Here is a 24,588-nt window from a genome sequence, read left to right on the forward strand (position 1 = left end):
TTTTTGACGACAGAACAGACCGTCTTTATGACTTACTGTCTTACAGATAAGAACATAAAAATGTCATACTATAGTAGTAGTACTTGGGTATGTATGGACACAAATGTATAGGAACTTGTAAATCAAAGTATGAGTGATTTTTAATGTTACTAAATACGACAATACGTGGATTGGTAGTTCTCTTTTTGGAGGATGTGGTGGCCCTGAAAAGGGCCGTTTGGTTTGTGTATGCTAGGCACACTTCTTAGGCACGCTCGCCACGGATACGGCGGGCAAGTTGGATATCCTTGGGCATGATAGTGACACGCTTGGCGTGGATAGCGCACAAGTTGGTGTCTTCGAATAGACCGACGAGGTAAGCTTCGCTGGCTTCTTGGAGGGCCATGACGGCGGAGCTCTGGAAGCGGAGATCGGTCTTGAAGTCCTGAGCGATTTCACGGACCAGACGCTGGAATGGAAGTTTACGGATGAGGAGTTCAGTGCTCTTCTGGTAACGACGGATCTCACGGAGAGCGACTGTTCCTGGCCTGTAACGATGTGGTTTCTTTACACCTCCGGTGGCTGGTGCGCTCTTACGTGCGGCTTTGGTAGCCAACTGCTTACGTGGGGCCTTGCCTCCAGTAGATTTACGTGCGGTTTGCTTGGTACGTGCCATTGTTGCTCGCTGCTTCAGTAGACTAGAAGTAACTGATTTTTCAAACGAAGCGCCAAGCTTTTTATAGGCGGATTAACGAGCTGTGATTGGTCATTATTGCCTCAACGGGAGCGTTGATTGGCGTTTAAAGAGTTTCCCTGATTGGTCCAAAATGTCGATATCTGATTGGCTTTCGCTACTGCACTCAGGATCCCGTTTTTGCACCAAGCTCAGAACTTCCGGTTTCCGCAAAACTCCTCTTCGCGCCGTTTATTTCCATATTTCTTCAACTTGGTACCAATATTTGCAAACAAAGCGATCAAAACTTCCGATTCACATAACTTGCAGAAAATTACAACTAACGCAGTGTGTGCTGACAGAAGCGGGTAAGTTTTACAACATACTTATTGTATGCTGAAACTGTGAAAAGTTGTACCAAAAGTATAAACCAACTGCTATAAATATATATAATAGAGTCACATGGAGTTGGACAGGGTGTCAAGTGTCTGGTCTGGACATCAAGGTTTTAAAAGAAAGGGGGCCAGGGCCAGGCTTGTTACGTGAACACCTAGGGAGCACTTATAAACAAGCGTATTTACAAATCCAGGTTTAAACTTGTTGATGTTGAGTTAGATTTAAACAACAAGAGTGCAAAGGTGGGGAAGTTTTTAACGCAAAAACGAAGTGTCTACTAGTACTAAGCTTAGATGTGATAGAGGCGAGGCGTGACCCCTCTCCTGTTCGCACGGAAAGTTCCAACATGGCGGCCAAAAGAAGCCACGTTTTATAAAGTCTGGTGTCTTTTTACCAACTTTTAAAATAACTCAAATGCATCGCATGGACTATGAAAATATAACTGCAAAGTCAACTTAAGCTACCTAGTAAAATATTTACAACGTTTTGCACTGAAATGGCTTCCTGTCCACTGCCTGTACGTACTGCCCACATGATCACCTTGCACCGTTTGCTGAGTAAATCACTGAATGAATAATGCATGCCATTGGTACGTCCATGTGACGTTCAGTGTGACCTCAGTTGAAAATACCAATAGGCTTAATTTTCTTGATAATTACAAGTACACACGTCCAAAGTGTCTTGCTTTGTTTTGTTTGTAATTATTGGCATTATCATCTAATCGTATGAGCTGTTATGATTTGGTGTGACATGTCACGTCAACAATACAATGAGAAGTTGTGTTTACATCAAGCAGACTCCAGTCAAGGTGATTTAAGTTCTAGGTCAAACTGTCCCTAGTCATACATGTCTGTTTGTAGGTAAATTTGTTCATAGATTCATTTTGAGTATGGTTTATTATTTTAATCTGGACATGTAAATAATAGAGGGTGAGGGTGGGGGTTACTTTCAATTATTTTTTTAGAAATACATTTTATTGACCAGATGGAACTTGGAAGGGAAGTTAGAAACTCAATTAAAATTTAAACCAGAATGTAAAAATCACTTTGGCATTGGACCAGTGTTTTTTGTTTTTGTTTATAGAGAGAGAGAGAGAGACACACACACACACACACACACACACACACACACAATCATATGCAGTCTCTGAAGCTGATGAATTGTCATGTTTCATTTGGTACTTTATTATCAGGGATTATTAACATACTGAGGTATGGTGTTAGGCTGGTTTTGGGAAATAGTAACTTAGGCAAGACTAAAGTTGGGTTGACCAGTAGCACTCAGTAAACAGATATTTGCAGGACTCTGTAATTAAGATGTGAACCAATAGTATACCATAGTAAACATTAACATAAACACACACACCTAGCTAGTGACATATTTTGCATATAGTCTCAAGACTCATATAGTAATTGCTATCTGCACTTTCATTGGCTTAGACAATCTGATGATTGACGGATAGGGAATGTATACTACAAAGGTTGTGTACATAATTCAGTATGGCAGATCCAAGATGTTGATTACTAGGTTATCTGCGATCTCATGTGAACCAATATGTCATGTGATAAGGTAGTGAGGTACACTTTTTAAGAGTAGACACCCTATGTAATACAAACCACAAGGAAACCATATACCTCTATTTTACATGTACATGTACATGTACCAAATTTGACGATAGCCTTCTATGTTAGTCTAATGTTTTTATTTCATACTTGTTTATTATTGATTTCAAATGCAACATACTGTTACACCAATGTGCTATTTCACTGAAAAGAAATCAATTTGGAAAACTTTCTCTCTTAAAGCCTCACAGGTGATCACTCAACAAATTTACATTTTGAATTTCAAAATCACTCAAACTTATTCTCCTTTGCTTTTTCATGAGTTAGTTGACTAGTTAGTGTGTGGTCAGGCTTAAATTCTTTGTAGACAATGTCAAATTCATATCAATTTTTTTTTTTCATTTCAACTTCATAGAACATGGTGGTGATTGTGATTGAGGGGTAAACTTGGGTTTAATGGTACATGTATCTGAATGACAAGTCTCCAAATTCAAACTTTTTAAAACTATATTTGGTGTAGAGGTTCAAGGAGTGTTATTCTTACTCATAATCATATTTTTTTGTGTCTTTTTTATCTTTTTCTGTTATTTGTTACCTCTGATAGGCATTTCTTCTTTCTTGATAATATAGAAATGGAAACTGCAAATGGACAAACAAGATCAGGAACTGGAAAGAAATCACATCGTCGTAGGACTTCAACACCAAAAGTTGCTGCCATGAGAGCGAAACGGAAACAGTCAAAAGACAGCTCTGGACTGATGTCCACACCCAAAATTAAGAAGGAATATGATGTGGATACTACTGCTATGCCTATAACCCCAAAACATGTGACACCAAAAATAAAGAAAGAGTATGATCCTGATGGAACACATTCTAAAAGGTTTACTGGTAGCCAAAAAAAGATGAAAATGGGTGAAAGACGTCATCAGTTTGGATGTCATTATTGTTGGGTGTCTACCAGGGATAAAGTCACACTAGATATTCACATGCAGCTGCATACCCAGAGCAGTGAGTCCCCCAAAAGATATGGAGAGTTCAGATTTCGTTGTGAAAGGTGTCCATCTTACAGTGTGTACAGGCGTTCCCATGTTGAAAGGCACTTGCGACATCACCAACTTCTGGAAAGTCGGAAATGGGGTACTATGGAAGTGGCTCCTGGTAAAGAGACTTTCTTCTGTAACTTTTGCGACTATGCGACGGTGAAAATCTTCAATTTGGTCAAACATGTTCCATGCTGTAAAGGGTATAAGGCAGGCAACAAGGCTGTTTACAGGGCTAAGGAGGCTGGTTATGAGCAGAGTGAATTAGGTAATGTTTGCATGGTTGTAATAACTGATATAATCTTTAACAAATTCTTTCTATTTTTCAATTTAAAAACATACCAAACAGTGTTTTTGCAAAGATTTGGAAACCCTGGTAATGAAAGGGTTGGTATGGTAAAATTGGCATAAGTTCCCCATACATTGTACTGTTGTTTAGGTGGCAACCCTTGTAAAGTGACTCAGGAATGTGGGGATGGAATTTACCTTCTTACCCCCCTAATAAAACACTGCCGGACAGCGTACATATTACAGTTTTTGTACTCATACATACTGAAACTGTTATATATATATTTTACCAAAACTATTGGTTCAACAGAAAGGAAACTGAACACATATACCATACTAGATTTCCCCCTCACCTGGGTTTGACAAGAACCATGACAGCCACACACACACTGACATTTATATGTCAAAATGTGTTTCACAACTGTAGATATGTTCAATACATTTGCTCACTTTTTTTATGAACATATTTTGTGTTTACAAAACACAGACATTTAGTTTTCCCACAAAATCTACATAACTTCATAAAGTTACATATGCCATTGTGTGTGCTATCATGGTTCTTGTCAAACCCAAGTAAAAGTGAGGAAGAAACCAATATGGTAATGTTCAGTTTGCTTTCTGTTGAACCATAGGTTTGATAGAGAATATTGTTGAGGTTTGAAACATCACCATTACATACCCTGTAAAGGCAGAAATATTGAGATTGATTTTGTAAGTTTTTGATTTGAGAATAATGTCTGTAGTACTTCGTTCGTGGTGTGCATCTATAATTTAGATGGAAATTTTTGTATTATGAATTCAGTAGACCCTCCAATGTGATGGTTACAATTTTGAGAACATAATGTATAAAAGATACCAATCACACACAGGTCATCAGATGAATGAAATGGATAAAATAAGGTTACTGATGTGGACATTTTATTTCTTGACTGCTTGCAGGAACCAAAGTAAAACCGAAAAAAACCTCCCATGGTTCTACTATGAGTAAGAAGTTGGTGGAGAAGAGCAAACGACTGATGGTGAAAAAAGTAAACAAGAAGAAAATGGAAATCAGTGCCCCTTCAACCAAGTCAGGTGACAACCCTGGTGTCATAGTGTCAACAACGAAAATATCGCACCTTATGGAAAAATACCGAGTAAACGGTAATGTCAAACGGCATAGATGTCGCATTTGTGGGTACGAGTCCAATAATGTAGGGCATGTCGTACGACACATGGTTGTCCACAGAAAAGATAAAAAGAAGTGGCCATACAAGTGCACCAAGTGTAGTGCTAGCTTTAGTATTATGGGCAACCTTGCTCAACATCTTAAAGTCCATTCTTTGGAGATTGGTTCCTTCTTTTGTGAGAAGTGTAACAAGGTTTACCAAAGCAGAGTAGGTCTGTACAAGCACATGCGTAAATACCATGAAAATGGAGGACAAAAGGGAGACAAAGTGAAGTCAAACACATCCAAGACCAAAAAGTCCAAGACCAAGAAAATCAAGATAAAAGAGGAGCCAGTGCCAGAAATCGAAATCAAACAGGAACCCTACGATCCATTTTCTTCACCAGTACAAGACGTTCCATTGAATTTACAAACCCACAGATGTCCTCAGTGTGACTACATTGCACAGACGAAGATTTTACTGAAAATACATGTGCGTGATATGCATTCACCACAGAAATCATTCCGCTGTGCCCAATGTAGCTACGCGACTACCGAGAAGAGTAATTTAGTCCGCCACGTCAAGATGTTACATAATAATGGTGAGGAGAGCTTTCAGTGTTCCCTATGTCCATTCAGCACTACTACCAAGAACCGACTAGCCATCCATATGACCCAGCACACTGGAACCAGTAGCTACATGTGTGAGGAGTGCCTGTATGTAACCAACAGCAGTGAAGATCTTGCAGAGCATGCCCAAATACATGTCAGAGAGAAAGCATTCAAGTGTCCTGCATGTCCATTCACAACATCTCAGAAGCATGATTTTGACGTCCATCTTGATGCACATGGTGCCAAGGAGATGTACCACTGTCACTATTGCGACTATGCCGTATCCACAGCCCGAAGTCTTGATATTCATCTCCGCTTGCATATCAAGATGGAGCCATTTTGTTGTGATCAGTGCGATTACAACACAAACAACAAGGCAGCGTACGAATGGCATGTGCGCTGTCACACTGACAGCACTTTATTCAAGTGCGACTACTGCGAATCACGTTTCCACAAAAAGGGAAGTTTGCTGCTCCACATGAAGATGCATACAGCAAATAGATACCAAGAGAACGGAGACGATTTCAGTCCTAATACTTCCTTCACTTCAGTTGACTCATTGCTTATTGACACAACTGGTGAGATGAGACTGTGTAGCTATTGCGACTTCCAGACTACTCAGCCACTGGTGTTAGCACAACATCTAAGAACTGAACATGCTGAAGCAATGCCATTCAAGTGTGGCTTGTGTGGATTCTCTGCATCCAAACTGGCCAATTACTACCAACACATGCGTCGCTACCATGTTGATCACAGTGCCCAGTATAAATGTTCTGAATGCGACTACGCTGGCATTCAGAAGTCTGATCTTGTTGTCCACATGAGAAAGCATTCTGGTCAGAAGCCATTTAAATGCGAGCTATGTCCATACGAAACCACTCGCAAGAGTCTACTGACCCAGCACAAACGACAACACACAGGGGAAAAGCCATACAAATGTACACTTTGTAACTTCTCCACTGCTACCTACAATAATCTGATGAGACATAAGCGATGTCATAGTGGAGAGAGACCCTACCACTGTGACCAGTGTGAGTTCACCTCTGGACAAAGGAGCCATCTCATGAGACATATTCGAGTTCACACTGGGGATAAACCATACATGTGTAACAAGTGTGGATTTCAGACTGCCTACGCATCTGAAATGAAGCGTCATGAGGCCCAGCATATGACTGTGAAGTCACACAAGTGCTCTTTCTGTTCGTACTCATCCAATAAAAAATATGCTGTCAAAAGACATATGACCAAATGTCATCGAGATGATCTTGCCACCAGCACCAATATGGAAGAGGAAACAAGTCAGGAAATACAGCCAGTAGATGATTCTGTACATGAGCTGCCCCTGGCTGATAATGAGATGACATCACCAGTCGTTGAACAACAACATCCAATTTTAGACTACACTGGTGGTGAGCAAGAACCCCAGCACATTTGCCAGTTCTGTGATCGGCGATTCAACACAGAAGATGACTGGAACAAGCATGTCAAACGTCATTTTATGCAGTGGCCTCAAGCACAGAATCCAGCAGAGTTGATGGCTTCAGTGCAAGCTAGTGCTGGCCAGGAACAGGTAGACAACATTCAAATGATAGTTATGTAAGAACTGACCCCAAGGACTTGCATTGGATTTATTACTAGCAATAATACGCAAGAAATCAATGATTTCATTGTTTGAGTTTGCTATGACTGTGTTCTCCTGAAGGTGATAAGGGTGCTAACTAGTGTGCCCTCTAACTTCTTCTCAATTTGACGCACAACTGACACACAGCAATATCTTTTCACCTACCAAAAAATCTGGTGTGCCTCTTCCTTGTGACTCCCAAGAGAACAGTTTTAATTATTTTGACTCACAGCAACAAGTTATCATCTTTTTATGGCGGCACATTGGTACTAAGCCCTCTTGGAATTTGTAAGCACCCTCGATAAAAGGAAGAGAACATTCCGACTTTCATTTTATACAAAAATTTGACCAAAATAGCCACCAAAACCAAGACACCGGTCTCTAACCAACAACGACAGGAGGTATTACCAGTGTGAGCCATCCTGTGGCAATAGTCTGGAGAGAACACTAACTTCAAAATTGCAGTATTTGCCAGTACTGGTAATGCAGTAAGAATTCACATTTCATTAGTTTTCAAGACAATTGTGATTTTTGGAAAATGTTACTCGGTGTGTATGTAAGTGCCAATTGTGCCTTGATGAAATTTATTATACAAAATAGCTCTTGCTATATATTTTTATTAAAAACATAGCACCAATTCAAAAATCATGACCAGAGAACCTGGGAATATGTATATTTTTGAACAAATATGTACTTGATATAAGTCGAATAATGATTCAAACAAAATATTTTACATGAAGTACTACTAAAATGGTATAGATCAAATACAACTTTATCAACTCAATACTTAAAAATTGAAGCAATCTAAAATCTTACATTCCAAGTACAGGTCTAGATATTCTTTACAAAATGAACTGAATTTTAGGCTAATTGGTAATTATTGTTCATTGAAATTTGCATGACAACAAAATGTGACAATATGCAAATCACAGCTAACACATCTCATTCATGTTTACTGATTCTAAATTGACTTCAATTTTTCAATGAAATTGTAGACTTAAAGGCCAAGGATTCAATCCCAGGTCCTTGCATTATTACTTATCTTTTTTGTGGTGCTATAAAGGATTGTTATTTTGTTGTGGACCAACTTTTTATGTAGCTCTGTCACACAACAGTTTTTTACATCTAAGTTGTAATCCTAATGTGAACTGTGCCTTTGAAGTTTAAATATGACCAGTAGATTAGTTCAAATGTGATCTAGAGGCTATCCATGGCTTCAAATGTTGAGATTTGAAGCCACGGATGACATCTATTCACTAGGTAGTCTCTAGAAGATTTAAAAAGTGCTATACTTACACATATTACTTATAATGAAACTTTGTCTTGTACCAGTACAGTAGTACTCCGGGACAACATTTTGAAAAATCTTTTTGTATCATTTCACTATATTTTTGATGAAATTAGATGTGCTTTTATGATAGACTTTAGTAGATGTAATTTTATGTAGAGAGTTTGAGATGAAATAGCTTCGTTTTGTAAAAGAGAAAAATTGTGTTTCTCAGACTGTATATTTTTAGCATATATGGAGACTCAATGTTTCCATTTTTGTTTTGACTTGCTGAGAATACTGGCAGTAGATGAACTCTTTATGCCATGCACAAGCCAAATTGTTGTCTCTGAACAGCAAATATGGATTTTATACCCTGGTCATTCTATGTCATCACAACCTGTGTCTGTATAAGAAATGATGCTATTATTCCACAATATTTGTCTTCAGTCAGCTGGAAAATACTCATGACGCAAGGGTTTGTCCCTATACTCATCTAGCAACTCATAGTGACAAGGCCACTTAGGTCACTTGTATTTACCTCGCTGAATGAAAGAAAAATATTGTGGCTATTTTTCCCCAATATTTTTCTTCATTCAGCCAAGGAAAAATAAGTGACCTAAGGAGCCTTGTCACTAGTCATTAGACTCATAGTGACAAACCCTTAGGTCACAAGTATTTTCCAACTGATTGATGGAAATATTGGGGAGTAATATACCAGTAATTATACCACCTCAAGTATGGTTTATGAAAACTCAGGAAAAATAATGGCGATTTGATATGTTTTGGCTCATATTTTCAGCACTGCAGGATCAGTGATGTAGACATGAATTGTTGTGAATTGTCATGGTATATAATCCATATTTTCTGTTCAAAGACAATATCTTGGCTTGTGCATGGTATAATATCTAATGATTGATTATGCAAGTTGATTATCTCACAGATATTTGATAATGCCATGTCTTCCCCTAAAATACATATGATCCAACTCTTTTGTACATCTCTTTCTGGTGTTTTATGCAATGCTTTAGTTTGACAGAACTTATTGGTATAGGCCATGTCTGTTATTGGAATGAAACACTAGTGGGGAAAATGGAAACTGAAAAAAATTATGATTGTGGATATTTCAAACCAAAATATTTTGCAATATGTACACTGTGCAACCAAAGTTCAAATGGCATACTTACTATGCAAGGATTCATTAGCCCATAGACTTGGCTGTATGGCTTGCAAATATTGTTTCCCAGAACACTGTCAAGCCAGTATGTCAAGTCAGATAGCCAAGTCTCTGGGCTATACTGTCAAGCCAGTATATCAAGTCAGATAGCCAAGTCTCTGGGCTATACTGTCAAGCCAGTATGTCAAGTCAGATAGCTAGGTCTCTGGGCTAGACTGTCAAGCCAGTATGTCAAGTCAGATAGCCAAGTCTCTGGGCTATAGTGTCAAACCAGTATGTCAAGTCAGGTAGCCAAGTCTCTGGGCTAGACTGTCAAGCCAGTATGTCATGTCAGATAGCCATGTCTGAGCTATACTGTCAAGTCAGATAGCCAAGTCTCTGGGCTATACTGTCAAACCAGTATGTCAAGTCAGATAGCCAAGTCTCTGGGTTATACTGTCACGTCAGTATGTCAAGTCAGATAGCCAAGTCTCTGGGCTATACTGTCAAACCAGTATGTCAAGTCAGATAACCAAGTCTCTGGGCTATACTGTCAAGCCAGTATGTCAAGTCAGATAGCCAAGTCTCTGGGCTATACTGTCAAACCAGTATGTCAAGTCAGATAGCCAAGTCTCTGGGCTATACTGTCAAGTCAGTATGCCAAGTCAGATAGCTCAGTCTCTAGGCTGAGATGCATAGATTATTGTTTTTTAATAAATAATTAATACTACATTTCTGCCAAGAAACGTGATCTTTTATCACACTGTACTGCCAATGTAAGTGCTGGGTATGACATTGCTGCCAAACTTATGTCTGCCTAGACTTGTTATAATTTTATAGGGAAAAGAGATATTGGGGTACTGGTTTTATATGACAATGAGAGTACAACTTTCTGCAGATGTTGATTTTATGGTCAGACTCTATCATGTTTTGACAACTTGAATTTATGTAGCAATTTAATCGCAAGTTTCCCGTTGTTGGAGTTATCAATGATACAGGAAACAGATGTCATTCGTTCTTTTCTAACCAAGCTGAGTAAACCTTTCCAAAGGTTTCACTTTATCTAACTATTGTACATGTAAATCGTGACTTTATTTACTTCAACCTAGACTAGCTGTACCTGGGGTGTTATCAAACAAACAACAATTTATTCTGTGAATATTTTGTTAAAATACCAACAAAACTAAACATGTCAATTAGAGGTCTATTTTATCTACAAGCAGTATAGTAACAAGTTGTAATTGTGATTCGTTGGAGGTGATGATTTTTTGGATGCAGGTCCAAAAATTACTTTGATTGGCTATATTGCACCATATCTGGTGTACTATTACATAAATATGTAATTATATATATAGAAACATGTGATACAATACTGTTTAAGGTGTACGATATTACAATTAAATCATTATATCTAACAAAACAGTTTTGAAAAATGTTCCAGTTACAGCTAGTGCATTTTTTTAAAACCAAGAAACAGTTGTGTAAAGGTTTAGGGTAAGGGTAGGGATAGTCATTGTATTAAGAAATGATCATGATCCAAACATTGCCCAAATTTGTTCAACTGACTGACTGTTGATGGTGTTATCTTCAACAAGTCCAGTCAACAAATCTATTCAGATATACGTCTAGTCTGTAGGGTATGTCATGACGGGGCGCCCTCACACATCGGTCAACCCCAACGAGGCTGGTGAGAGCGAAACAAGACATATCTTATCTTACAGTCTAATATACTTACGTAAGGCATTACAATTGAGTCCATAAAGCCATTTCATTTATAAAAAGTATAGCTTAGAACAGAACATTAAGTTACCTTTAGTGAAATAAAGTAAAATCTAGTAAATAATTTACTGACATTTATTGTCATATTTTGTACAAAACGTGTATTTAGAGCTAGAAGTGCTACTAATATACTCTAGGGTATGGTTTGTAATTTTACATGTACGTGATATCCAAATTATAGTATTGTCAGTTTCATTGTTATGATTGGTAATTATGTGTAATAAACCCAAGTTCAACAGTGTTTTTAACAGGGTTCCCTACCCAAATTTTGGTACATGGTATGGAAATCTGTGCAAATTTTTACCAGATTTCCCTCCTCTGTTTACTGGGGTTTCAAATCCTTAGTAAAACACTGGTTCTGTCTAGTAAAATACACTGGATCTGTAGATTTATTTCATACATTTGTTTGCAGAAATATGAAATGTAAAAAAAAAAGTTATTTCATGTAGGTAATGTTTTATCACTAATTTGTAGCAATTGTGTGTATTGATTTTTATCAATTTCAGATTCTTTCCGAATGTTTCGTTGTCTTGTGTAGCTGTATTTGATGATAATGTATGGTGATGTCAGCTGTTTGTAGTACTTAGCATAGATATCTCAAGTCAGAATGTGATTTGATACGTCTATGGATAGTTCTAGTCACTTTGTGTATACAAATGTACTTCTAAGATTGTATTTTTTTTAAAAGATCTTTTGAATTACTAGTGTAGAGTGTATAGGGTGTTGTGACAATGTAAATCCTTTGTACAACATTTTTAGAAAGCGTAGTGATTGATAAGTATTCACACCTTGGTTAGTATTTTAATATTAATCATTTAATTGCATATCAATAGTGATATAGGGAACTCAACAGACAGAAATACAAGTGACCTAGGGAGTCCTGTGACCAGTCAAATGTCACAAAATGGGACCAAAGGTTCTTTGGTATTTTACTTTGATAGATATAGTCATGAACCTCATACAAGAGCCAAATTACAGTCAATTTTATGGATTTTTTTTTAATATTCAAAGTCTTGGTTGTAATGTTCAGATAATATGACTTTGCAGATAAAGATCACAACATGCACAACCAATCAGGAGCGATATAAATTTTATGCAAATTACAAAAGTAGTCTGACCAATCAGGAGTGATGTAGATTTTATGCAGATCACAAATATATGACCAATCAGGAGTGATATGCAAATTGCAGAGATGAATGAATGTACAGATAAACTGCTTGGGGTGCATTTGATTTGCACAATCATGATTTCGATAAATCTGACATCATTTCTGGAAACGAAGTTGTACACAAAATGCTCAGTCATGATCATGATTATTTACAAGTTAACATTTCAAAAAGTTTCACCCATTTATTATAAATTAAATGATTTTACATCATCAAAATGATTACAATGATAACAAATTACCAGTCTGACCAATCACAATTTATTTACATCATGTTTTCCATCAGTCTAACTTGCTGTCAGCCACGCACGTGTGATCCCCTCATGATATTATGCTGGCTTCCATCTTGTAATCACGTCAGTCATAGTTCGAGGCATGATTACCAATGAAATGAAATGAAATGAAATGAATGAAATTTATTTCACCAGATAACAAAAATAAGCTACACTTTCAAAGAAACATACATATAATACAAATATACAAAATGGATACAAAAGAAATACATAATTGTTATCTGATGTGGACCAGGAAATAATTCAACAGAACTAAACTTGTCATGATTGTGATTGGTATTTATCAAACATGAAATTATAATTGTATCATCAAGAAATCATGATTATGATTATGTAAATCGAACACACACCATCAGATTTTCTTCCTGGTGTGACATCTCGTCTTGTTTAGTGTTTTACTCACCCAAAGTATCATAAACAGTCTACACAGTTGTTGGACCAATTTGATTTGTCAAAGATATACATTCTTTAATCGCTTACATTGTTACATCCTCAGCAGAGTCCTCACAATGGAAAGTTTATTTTTTTGCTGAATGTAAACTTATAAACTTGATAACTGAGCTAATTTTACATTTTTTGTAAAAAAACCCCAAAAAACATGATTATGAATTGTTCAAATTATTACAGTAGATGAAATATTTCATCATGTTTACAAACGTCTGAAAATTGTTTTTAACCAATTTCACAAAAAGGCAAATCGACTACAAGCTAGTCTTTTTCACTTGTTTAGGTTGTTTTTTATTGAATGTACTTGTGTCACAGGACTAAATATTGTTAATAGTGGAAAAACAAAAACAGTATTTTTTTTTGAATTTCTTAGGCCAATATCAAAGTGGCGTTTATTTCAGTATATGGTAAATATGTTACGTGCATTGTAGATAGTCTAGTCTAGTCCACTATGATTTACAAAGTGAGTGTCTTGTTGGTATGTATCTAGCTTGTAGTGTGATATGTCAAAAATAGTGTATGAGTACTTATATTTTCCTTATTTTTCATGCTAGCAGTCAGGATGACTTTCTTTTAGAATCGAAGTGGATACAAGATATCACTTGTGTAGTAATTTTGAGTTGATATTAATATTTCCATCAATATGGATGTAAAGAGAGATCAACTAGTTTTCATCTCATATAGAGAAATGTTATTGCAAAAAATTATAGTCAGTATACTCACCTGGTCATTTACTTAATATTCAGCTCTGTTATTTGGATACATGTAGAAACTTGGAGGAGCACAAACTGAGTTTATGGTGTGTGTGTGTGTGTGTGTGTGAGAGAGAGAGAGAGGGAGGGGTACTGCATATCAACAGGTACCAGTACCTATAATATTCTGAAGCCTAAGCATCATGCATCATTTGTTATTAGCAAAACTCTCACACCAGGTTTTTTTGCATAATACACGGTACAAATGAATCTCTGACATTACGTATACATATACATGTACTCATATGATATGGAAACCACATATTATGTGTGCTAACAATGCTATAGAACAATTTTAATGCCATCTAAGACAAGGTTCAATGTTAACATAATAAAATAATTAAGATTTTTTTACATCGGGAAAAAGCCTTATAAACTCAGTTTGGGTCTTCTTAATTTTGCACTTGTGAAATGAATTTATATTAAAGAAAGGTGCTAGTTAACTAATGGTGCTATTATTCAAACTATGGGACTTTACTGGAATAGCTTTGTATCAGTTCAAAAGGTTTTCAATCTGTTTAGGGGTATTGTTATTATTTGAAATCTTGTAGGATTTTTTTCTCCAATTTCTTTTCATTTTGAAATATGATTAAACCTTGTATAAAGTCTATATGATGTATCATTGTTGTATCTCTAGGCCACTGTGTGTGGAGTGATTGGACATGTGTACACACACACACACACACACACACACACACACAAAGTTTACTTACTGACCTGATGGTGCTCTGTTAACAGGGCGAAAGCTTGTCATAACTTTTGGAAACCTTTGAGTCGAGTGTTGTTGAGACCATCCAGTTCTCATTTGTGTGTTTGTTGTTTGTACATACATATTTTTGTATATTTTTAAATAAAAAAACGGCAATGGAAAAACGATTTGTTTTCCATGTTCCGTTTTCAGATCGATGACACGAAAAATGAAAAAGTTTTTTGTTTTTCTACTTTGCAATAGAAAAACTACAAACGAATGGACGGTATGGTATATACACGGACCATACATACATACATACATACACACATACATACATGCATGCATGCATGCATGCATGCATGCATACATACTTGCATATACATACATATACATACATGCAGACAATGGAAGACCCTGTTGCAATCTACCGAAAAATCTACATATTAAAATTTCACTTTGCTTTGTGCATGGATGTACGTACTAGTGAGACTCGTACATCCATGGTTTGTGTTGGGGCCACGTAACTATCGCCCTCTATTGACCAGCTTGTATTCAAAGTATCGCTATTGTTTTTGTCGATCATCGAATCTGGGGTTGATATGTCGGTCCAGTGAGACTGTTTATACCATACACGTTAATACGGCGTATGCCGGTTATCGAACTTCCGGTTGTTTCGCAGGAAAGTATCGCGAGAGGGCGCACCATATCTGACAAAGTGAGGGCCAGAATTTTCGTCATGGCATCTAATAGTATGGCGATGTATGAAGCTGTCAACAAAATGGGCGTAAAAGAACTCCGTGCATTCATAAAAGAGTGGAAAATTACTAATTCTAAATCTACTAGATATCGCCAGAAATGCTGTCAACCTTGGTCTTGAAACACTAGAAAATGATAATTTTCTGAGAGAACGGAAGAGGAGACGAATAGTGGATGTCAAGGATCAAAAGATAGAACTCGACAGCGGAAACATTGAAAGTTGGACGGAGGACCTTCGAAATATACCTGATGTAGACATGATAAACATAATTCTTTACCTTACTGGTGTCTGTTGCTGGACAAAAGAACGATTAGAAAATTACAAATCTGACAACAGCTTCCAATCTGATTAAAATCCGATGTAGATGTTGGCTGATCGTTCATTGCTATTTTACCTTCGTTATTTTGCCTCATGAATTGACCTTCTTGGTACATGTTTACATTTTTTAGCCTGCCTGATCGCCTCCTCTACGATCAGGCTAAAAACTGTAAACATGTACCAAGAAAAATAATATCAGGCAAACTAACGAAGGTAAAATAGCAATGAACGATTACCCGACATCTACATCGGATTTTAATCAGATTGAACAGCTTCCAGCTACAGTCATTGCAATATTGAGAGTTCGGTCGACAATTACCAAGCCACATGTTTATATTGTAACTGATGTCGCCGCATACTTAGGCCTTTCTTGTTTATTAGAACAGTGGTGTAGCACCACGGGTGAAATCATAAAACTTTGTCCGGAAAAAACCATTTCATGTACTGGTTATAAGTTGGCATAAACATATTTGTATTGATATACTCAACTTTACTATCACACTTTGGTTAGCTTACTATTCTTCATTCAGGACCGTCAGTGTATAAAAAAAACATTGAAGTCGGCAACGAATCATAAATACATGTGTATTGTTATTGTGATTGATGTACCACATCGCCCACCCCTTCAATGAATCGGCCTTCCATGTAACGTTTACGTGGTTCACTCATCATACCATGTCTTATACCGATCTGATTAAAATCCGATGTAGATGTCGGCTAATCGTTCATTGCTATTTTACCTTCGTTATTTTGCCTGAATTGACCTTCGTGGTACATGTTTACGTTTTTGTCCTGATCGGTAGAGGAGGCGATCAAACATGTACCACGAAGGTCAATTCAGGCAAAATAACGAAAGTAAAATAGCAATGAACGATTAGCCGACATCTACATCGGATTTTAATCAGATTGGTTTTATGCAAGCTGCAATAACTGTAGCGTATATTGTGATTTTGAGGGTTCTTTCCTCTGTGTTTGTACCTTTTTCCGTTCCGATGTTTGACTGGAAGCAATCGCTACAATTTCTCCAACGGTAACGCAAATGGACGAGGTCACACTGAAAACGTGAGTGAGATGTCAGTGTACTACCCGTTTCAAAATGTTGCTACTTTTGGGTTTTCCTCACGTTCGAATTGCAGAGCCAAACTTACGCGAAATATTAGGAGAACGAGAGGTTAATTTGCTATTTCGTTATTTGATGGGCGATAATGCAATATTATAGCGTAAAGTTACGGGGAATGACAGAAAATCTTTAGTCAGTGGTTACGATGCCTATAGACTCTATGCTTTGCAACAATGCTCTACAATTCTGGCCCTCACTTCCGGTTCTAAAACAGCGCCCCTAGTGGCCAAACAATCATATCTTTTATCTTTTCGGGGCTTTTTCGATAACCGGAATACGGCGTATTGGTAGAGAGTCTTTAGTTATACATGTACATAGAATTTTGTACTTTATCGATCCGTATTTTAGCAGTCACCTCATCACTGAATTGTCATCGCTACGTTATACAATGTGTTTCCCCTTTGTTGACACCATGCCAAGGGAAGTATTAAATGCATCGTAGCTAGCGTTAATTTCGATTTTCGGGTTGTCAGGGGGAGGCCTCCCCCTGACAGGGGGCTTTTTTCCGCTCCGTTTGCAAAACTACCTTGGTGCAAACCATGGAACGATTGAAAAATCAAAAACTACTAAAACATTTTACGATTTTATCTCAATTCAGAAATGATATTCAGGTAGATGTGTTATAAATATTTTCATCAACTGATCTAGATACCCTCAGAAACATTTCCGCTTAAACTTAGTCCTTGTAGTTTTGAAGTTTAGCTTTTTGACAAGAAATCACCGCAGCAATTCCAGGTTTTGTTTGCATTGTCGCCCTCTGGTGGCAGTACATTTAAACACTTCACCACCTCAAGTTTTTGAATATTTTACATGTAACAGGGGGAGGAAAAACCTTGTTACCGACCTTCTGTGCAAGCAGACAAAACCAAAATCATACGAGTATAAAATATGTTTCAATGACGTCACCCAGTTAACTCCGTTAATCTGAGCCACAACTTGGCACATCGCATCAAAGTAAAGACAAAAACTGGATGTCTTCTGCATTCACCAACAACTGTTTCATTTGTTGCACTTGATGGCAGCCCCAAAAATAATCTGCACCATTTTCTTTGTATTTTTTTCAAGTTGTTCATAATACTGAAACCCATATTTCCGAGGCATACAACAAAGTAGGTAGAATTTTGGAATCAAACAACATAAAATAAGTTTCAAAAGGAAATCCCCCAACTTTTTTACAGGCTGCAGATAATGCCGCTAAATGCCTTATTAGCTTGATCTGCTAGAGTAGAAACTGCTTTACCCCCCCCCCCCACCTATTACGTGATAAAATACCTAAATACTTACAGAAACAACAGTAAGGTAGAATTAATAGATACCGACAGCTATGCGCTCTTATTGTCATAGATTTATGTTATACAGCCGTGCCCATACAAGTCGCTAGCTCGTCTCCCTACTTCTCCATACAATAGTACACACTTTCCAATCGCTACATGACACTTTTTTCCTCAAAAAATACGATTGTTTGTCAGCACGTTGAAATATTTTAATTCACACTATCAACGCAGAGGGCGCTATTTAACTGAATTGCGAATGTCTTTTCATCAATCACCAGACCTAATGTATATTGTAATTTGTTACATTATTTTTTCAGGTATTTTACTTTATTTACCGTAAAACGATAATAAACATACGTACATGTCTATATTACATATACAGTTTTAATTATATTGCTGCAATATTTCAGTATTACACAAGGATTCGAACAGTGCTAAAATACAATAAAAATTGAAAGACACCAGTGACTAATCAACAAATATATGATTTATGTTGTTGAGATTGGATAGAAATGTGTATAATATATGTGAAAACGGAACCTGCAAAACTAGACTGACAACCAAATGCCCAAGAGGGCGCTGTTTATAGCTTGTAGGCTAGGCTCCTTGGGATGGGCTAACAGCATGCAGCAGAGCACAGGGGCGTGTATTATTGCTTAGATTTCCGTTTTCTTAGGAAAATATCATACGAATCTTGCTGCTACAAATGTATCGATCTATAGTACTACGTATACTATAAATATGAGAAGGGTGGACATCTTCCGGGTCATCTTTCTTCGTAACCTTTCAAATTTGAATAAAACATGCACATTTGCAACAAAAACATACCTGCATGAAGAATATGTGCCAAGTAAACTTATACACTATCACTGGGGGGCAAAAATGCTTTTGTAACGATAAAAATAGACCTTTTACAATGAGCGGGCGCTGTAGAAAGTCCTCTGTATGTCAAAGGCAGGTCAAATGACATAGCCGTCTAATGTTCACTGCTGATTGGCCAAGAAAGAGGCGTTGTCTAATGACGTCAGATTACCGCTACATTTCAAAATTAGAAGCACGGCCATCACTAAACCCGGAACCATGGATCTCGAAAAGTTTACGACAGCTTCCTGTTGAGTATACTTATACGATTTCCAATACAAATGCATTTTTACTGTGTCAAACTGTGAATCTGTGTATACTGAAATTAATTTCATTTTTGGTGGCCCATAAAGTAGTGATGCTTCCGGGGGATTTGAAGGTCTTATTGTCGACAGCCATATTAGACTACAATATCACCATCCTGGAAATGGTGGAATGGAATATTAGCTAACATCATGAACATGTGACTGTGAATCTGACACTTATGGAAAAGTATTAGTGCCAAGTTGTAAGGAAAAAAATAAAATTTAAAATCTCGTAATTACGAGATTTCAATTCTCGTAATTACGACTTTTTTCTCGTAATTACGACTTTTCTATTCTCGTATTTACGACTTTACGATTCTAGTAATTACGACTTTTTGATTGTCGTAATTATGAAATTATGATTTTTTATTGTTTGTTATTTTTGAATTTTTGAATTGTTCAGACACGCCTTGAAACTTATGATTTTGATGTACTAAGCAGATGCACTATAGAGTGTTTGACACGGTAACCGGTTTGTATGATTTGATTGCGTTTTTCGTTTCATTAAAAAAATCGAGTGCATTAAAACAGCGAAGAATATTCTTTCATTATATGTCGGCAAAATGAATCAATAATGGATTTGAAATTGAAGAAAATAGTATTTACCATCTGATATTTGGTAAAATTCACAACTTTAGTTTAGAATTTTCTTCACTGATTAAGGTAAATCAGATTTATACGGTTTTGAAATTTAAAATTCAATAACGTGGCACCGTAGGTCGTTCGATCAAGTTTGAAAATGTGTGGAGACCTTTTCCACGGTTGATAAATACTTGAATATATGTATTTGGTATGGTATAATAATATTGGTTTGAGGGTCAGTTAGCCAAGTGACCGGTTTGTCGAGGTTATTGACCCTGGTATATCAGGGTGTTAGTAGGAAGACATTGGCGAGACTCCCCAGATAGAAACTTTATTGATCCTTCTTTTAAGACGTTTCGGACCGGCCGTTAGGTCCTTCTTCAGTCGTAATCCTGTCTTGTATTGGACAGTTTCCCTACATCTTCATCATTGGATATAAGTTGGAGTTGTGTCCGAATTTCAGAAGAATATCTATATGTTTAATATTGGACTCCATTATTTGAACAAATTCTTTGCTGATGAAGAATTCTTGTTGTTCTTCTGGAATTCTTGTTTTGTGTTTATTATTTGGCTAAGTTCATTGACAGATTGCCTGTTTAAACATTGCAGTGAACCTATATAACTTCTTGTTGCATCCAGTATATGTGTGTACATATGTGAACACGTTATTTCATTGCCATTTCTTTTTTTAACCTATGGGTGTTATGTAATTTCACTGGACTTATATTAGAGTGTTCAGTTCACCTTAAATGTACTTACTACCCGATGATCGGGTGTTGTTGAGAACTCAGCTGTTGCTTATAACATGAACTTAAAATGGCAGTGTGATTTTCCCAGTTAGATATCAACTTACCGGAGAATTGCTTCGTAATTACGAGAATCGAAATGTCTTTACGATTCTCGGAATTGCGAGATTCAAAAAGTCGTAATTACGAGAATCGAAAAGTCGTAATTACGAGAATCGAAAAGTCGTAATTACGAGAATTGAAAACTCGTAATTACGAGAAAAAAACTCGTAATTACGAGAATTGAAATCTCGTATTACGAGATTTTAAATTTTATTTTTTTCCTTACAACTTGGCACTAATACGCTTCCGTAGACATTTCGTTTCCAGAAAGAGAAAATATATTTAGGCTGACTCGGTCCACCATAAATCGCCAAAAAGATTTGTATAAACCATGAATACGTTTTGGGTCGAAATACGGTAAATTTGATGAAACAAACCCTTTTTGTTTCGAACGCGGAAGTCATTCCTTACTGTAGCTATGCGTCTAATCTTCAGGTAAGCTAGGGGGTCTTTTTACGTAGGCGTAGTTCGAGCAGCCAATCGGCAACGAGCGGGTTATTCAAAATAGCTAGACGTACAGAGGAGTTCATACAGGGTCGACAATCGTGTCTTCCCTTCTCTCTTTCCCTATACAGGTAGGAATATATATTCAAAAGGTTGTTATATTTAGTCTGTAGACCTGGAAAACAACAATCTATGCAATATTACACGCCCCTGTGCAGCAGAGCAGACGACCGACCGTAGAGTACAGACGAACTCATTTGTAGTCACTGCATGCATGATATCATTTCGTGGATTGGAACGTGACAAAAATATACAAGAACGTGAACGTAAGCCTACAGCAGAACTCGTGCTTTCACACGTGAAAATGTTACTGCTTTTATAGCTCAGAATTGTGTGCAAATTATACAGAACACTATAAATATGTACTTTCGGGGGAAGCTGATGCAATAAATTTGGAAAGAAATTGCCATAATATTTATTTTTTTAAAGACAAATTTGTAGAATATACCATGCATTATTGAAATATACAGGTCCACTGTATGTAGTGACAATTTGCATACAACAGCATAGAGACCTATACAGTATTATCTCTCTCCGGATTTTCTCTAGAAGCTCTCTTTACAGTGTAGAGAGCTACTTGAGATAATCCAGGGAGATACTGCGACTTTAATGTAAATGCATTTAATTTGTGCACCCTCCCATGATTTGTGTAGATGTGACTTCATCATGTGATTGTATGATGTGTAAATGTGATATGTATATAAATATAATCCTCATGTCAGAGAATGTTTACTCCATCATGTTTCAGGATAAAGATGGCAGATTCTACAGGGAATTGTACTGAATTGTCCTCCCCGACACAACATGTATATATATGTATGTATGTATGTATGTATGCATGTATGCATGTATGTATGTATGTATGTATGTATGTATGTATGTATATTATATATATATATATATATATATATATATATATATATATATATATATATATAGTTTTGGTAGTACTGGAACTCTTTCTTGGGTGTAACTCGGAGTTTCACGCATATTGCGATCATCAGACACTGATGATCGCAATATGTCTGATGATCGCAATATGCGTGAAACTCCGAGTTACACCCAAGAAAGAGTTCCAGTACTACCAAAACTATTACGCTCTGCCACTGCGGTATAGAGCACTGTCTTAGCAGATTGATACTCACCGAGTTATATATATATATATATATATATATATATATATATATATATATATATATATATATATATATATATATATATATATATATATATATATATATATATATATATATATATATGTATATATGTATATATGTATATATGTATATATGTATATATATATATATATATATATATATATATATATATATATATATATATATATATATATATATATATATATATATATATATAACAGTAAAGTGTTTCTGCCCAACACACAATTTACAAAGTCAATAAAAATATAGTGAAAAATCACCAAAATTTGTGTAATTTGAATGCACTCACGGCCAGGTGTTGTAGTCTGATGGAGAAGCACTTTATTCAGTATTCTCACAAGCCGTCTCCTTTTGTCTTGTCTTGTTGACTGGCAACTATGGTGGTTACCCTCTCCCAAGGAGGATGGAAATAGTTCGCATAAAATACGATAAATAAGGAAAGGAAGCCACTTTCTCTATTAGGTTGACTGATCTAATTTAGTGGAAACGATGGCAGTGTGATTTGATTATTGTGAACTCACTCAAACCTGCAGGTGAGGGATGTTTCACATTCACGTACGATGACTCATATCTTACGAGATACAGTATCCAATATGGTACTCAATCAAATCAATGTCAGAGAATGCATCTATAAAAATAAAAATAAACTATTTCTAGAGTCAAGGTTTTTCTCTTCCAAATCCCAAATAATGTCCTCTGTTAACTCCAAGACTCTAAACAATTTAAAATAGTAACACACATATAACTGAAAAGGTCAAGGTGTATACAAAATGAAAGTAGAGATGTGATTTAGATGTAACATAGGTAATTCTAGAGATGTAATTTTCTTGGCTTCCACTTCAAGCTGCTAGGCCCAGGGGGAGGGGTTACCTGAGATACAAATGACATGTTTGTCCTTAATAGCCAAATGAGTTCAAGGCTGTGTTGAACTATACATATATTTTATCCTGAGGGATTTTAGTGTAGATAATGACTTTTCACCCAAATCATGAACTGTACTTGTCTGTTCACTTTATTCTGAATATTTTATGTTTGCATATATTACTAACATGCTTTCAAAAATAATTTAAAAATAAGTGTGCACAATTTTGTTTTTACTCCTTGTAATTCATATTAGCACTTTTTCATGAAATTAAATAATTGTGAGAGAGAGAGAGAGAGAGAGAGAGAGAGAGAGAGAGAGAGAGAGAGAGAGAGAGAGAGAGAGAGAGAGAGAGAGAGAGAGAGAGAGAGAGAGAGAGAGAGAGAGAGAGAGAGAGAGGGGGGGGGGGAGGGAGGGAGGGATGGAGGAGGGAGAGAGGTAAAAAAATTGACATATAACTTTACAATCACCCTGGGATAGTTGAATGAAAAAGTATTCCTTTTCCATTCTGTACTTTAACAACCATTTCTATTTACAGTAATCCATTTTCCATGCACTTGTAACTTAATAGAAGTTTTTTGTAGATAATCTGTAAAAACTACCAACAAATTAAAAAGACACTCTAATTTCTAAAACTGTTCTTCCAATCTGTAATGGCTGTACATCTGATGAGAATAAATAAACAACACAGAGACCATTTGGAAAACAATGGAAAACCTGAACTAGACACTTACCCAGAAAAAAAATATAATGAAAAAAAAAAATATAACAAAATAAAATAAAAAGACTACGGGTACCTACCCCACCTATTCTAAAAATTGAGTGTAACCGGAAACACACAACTTATATAATTAGGCCTAAAGAAATACAAATTAATTTCATAATACATTGTGAAATACTCACACACCATTATACAGACAGACATTTGTATGTACATACATGATTCAGAGAAAAAAAAAAACACAAAAAAAACATTAAAAAAACTGCCAAGCACTACACATCATAAAATCACAACAGTTTGATTAACTACAACAAAAGAAACAACACAGAACACACCAGAAACCCATACAAAATTGAAACACAACCACTTCAACAATAACATTGACGAAAT

The 24,588-nt window shown here is 36.4% G+C and overlaps 2 protein-coding genes across 2 annotated transcripts; one reads left to right on the forward strand and one right to left on the reverse strand.

Annotated features, from left to right (window-relative positions):
• Positions 1 to 244: 244 nt before the first annotated feature.
• On the reverse strand, positions 245 to 655 carry LOC144434479 (histone H3). Its single transcript, XM_078122933.1, has one exon. It carries the CDS (start codon positions 653 to 655, stop codon positions 245 to 247), a length of 411 nt encoding a protein of 136 aa, XP_077979059.1.
• Positions 656 to 3,242: 2,587 nt separating this feature from the next.
• Positions 3,243 to 7,297, forward strand: LOC144434153 (uncharacterized). The gene is made up of 2 exons (XM_078122608.1): positions 3,243 to 3,918; positions 4,878 to 7,297. Exons 1-2 carry the CDS (start codon positions 3,243 to 3,245, stop codon positions 7,295 to 7,297), a joined length of 3,096 nt encoding a protein of 1,031 aa, XP_077978734.1.
• The last annotated feature ends 17,291 nt before the right edge of the window (positions 7,298 to 24,588 follow it).

The sequence above is a fragment of the Glandiceps talaboti genome, chromosome 4 (genome assembly GCF_964340395.1).
Source record: "Glandiceps talaboti chromosome 4, keGlaTala1.1, whole genome shotgun sequence".
NCBI lineage: Eukaryota > Metazoa > Hemichordata > Enteropneusta > Spengelidae > Glandiceps > Glandiceps talaboti.

What these genes read in the sequence shown, in the direction of transcription:
- LOC144434479 (XM_078122933.1), bottom strand. Translation starts at nt 655, where the DNA reads ATGGCACGTACCAAGCAAACCGCACGTAAATCTACTGGAGGCAAGGCC.
- LOC144434153 (XM_078122608.1), top strand. Translation starts at nt 3,243, where the DNA reads ATGGAAACTGCAAATGGACAAACAAGATCAGGAACTGGAAAGAAATCA. An exon ending in TTATGAGCAGAGTGAATTAG is followed by an intron (nt 3,919 to 4,877) that starts GTAATGTTTGCA and finishes GACTGCTTGCAG; the next exon opens with GAACCAAAGTAAAACCGAAA.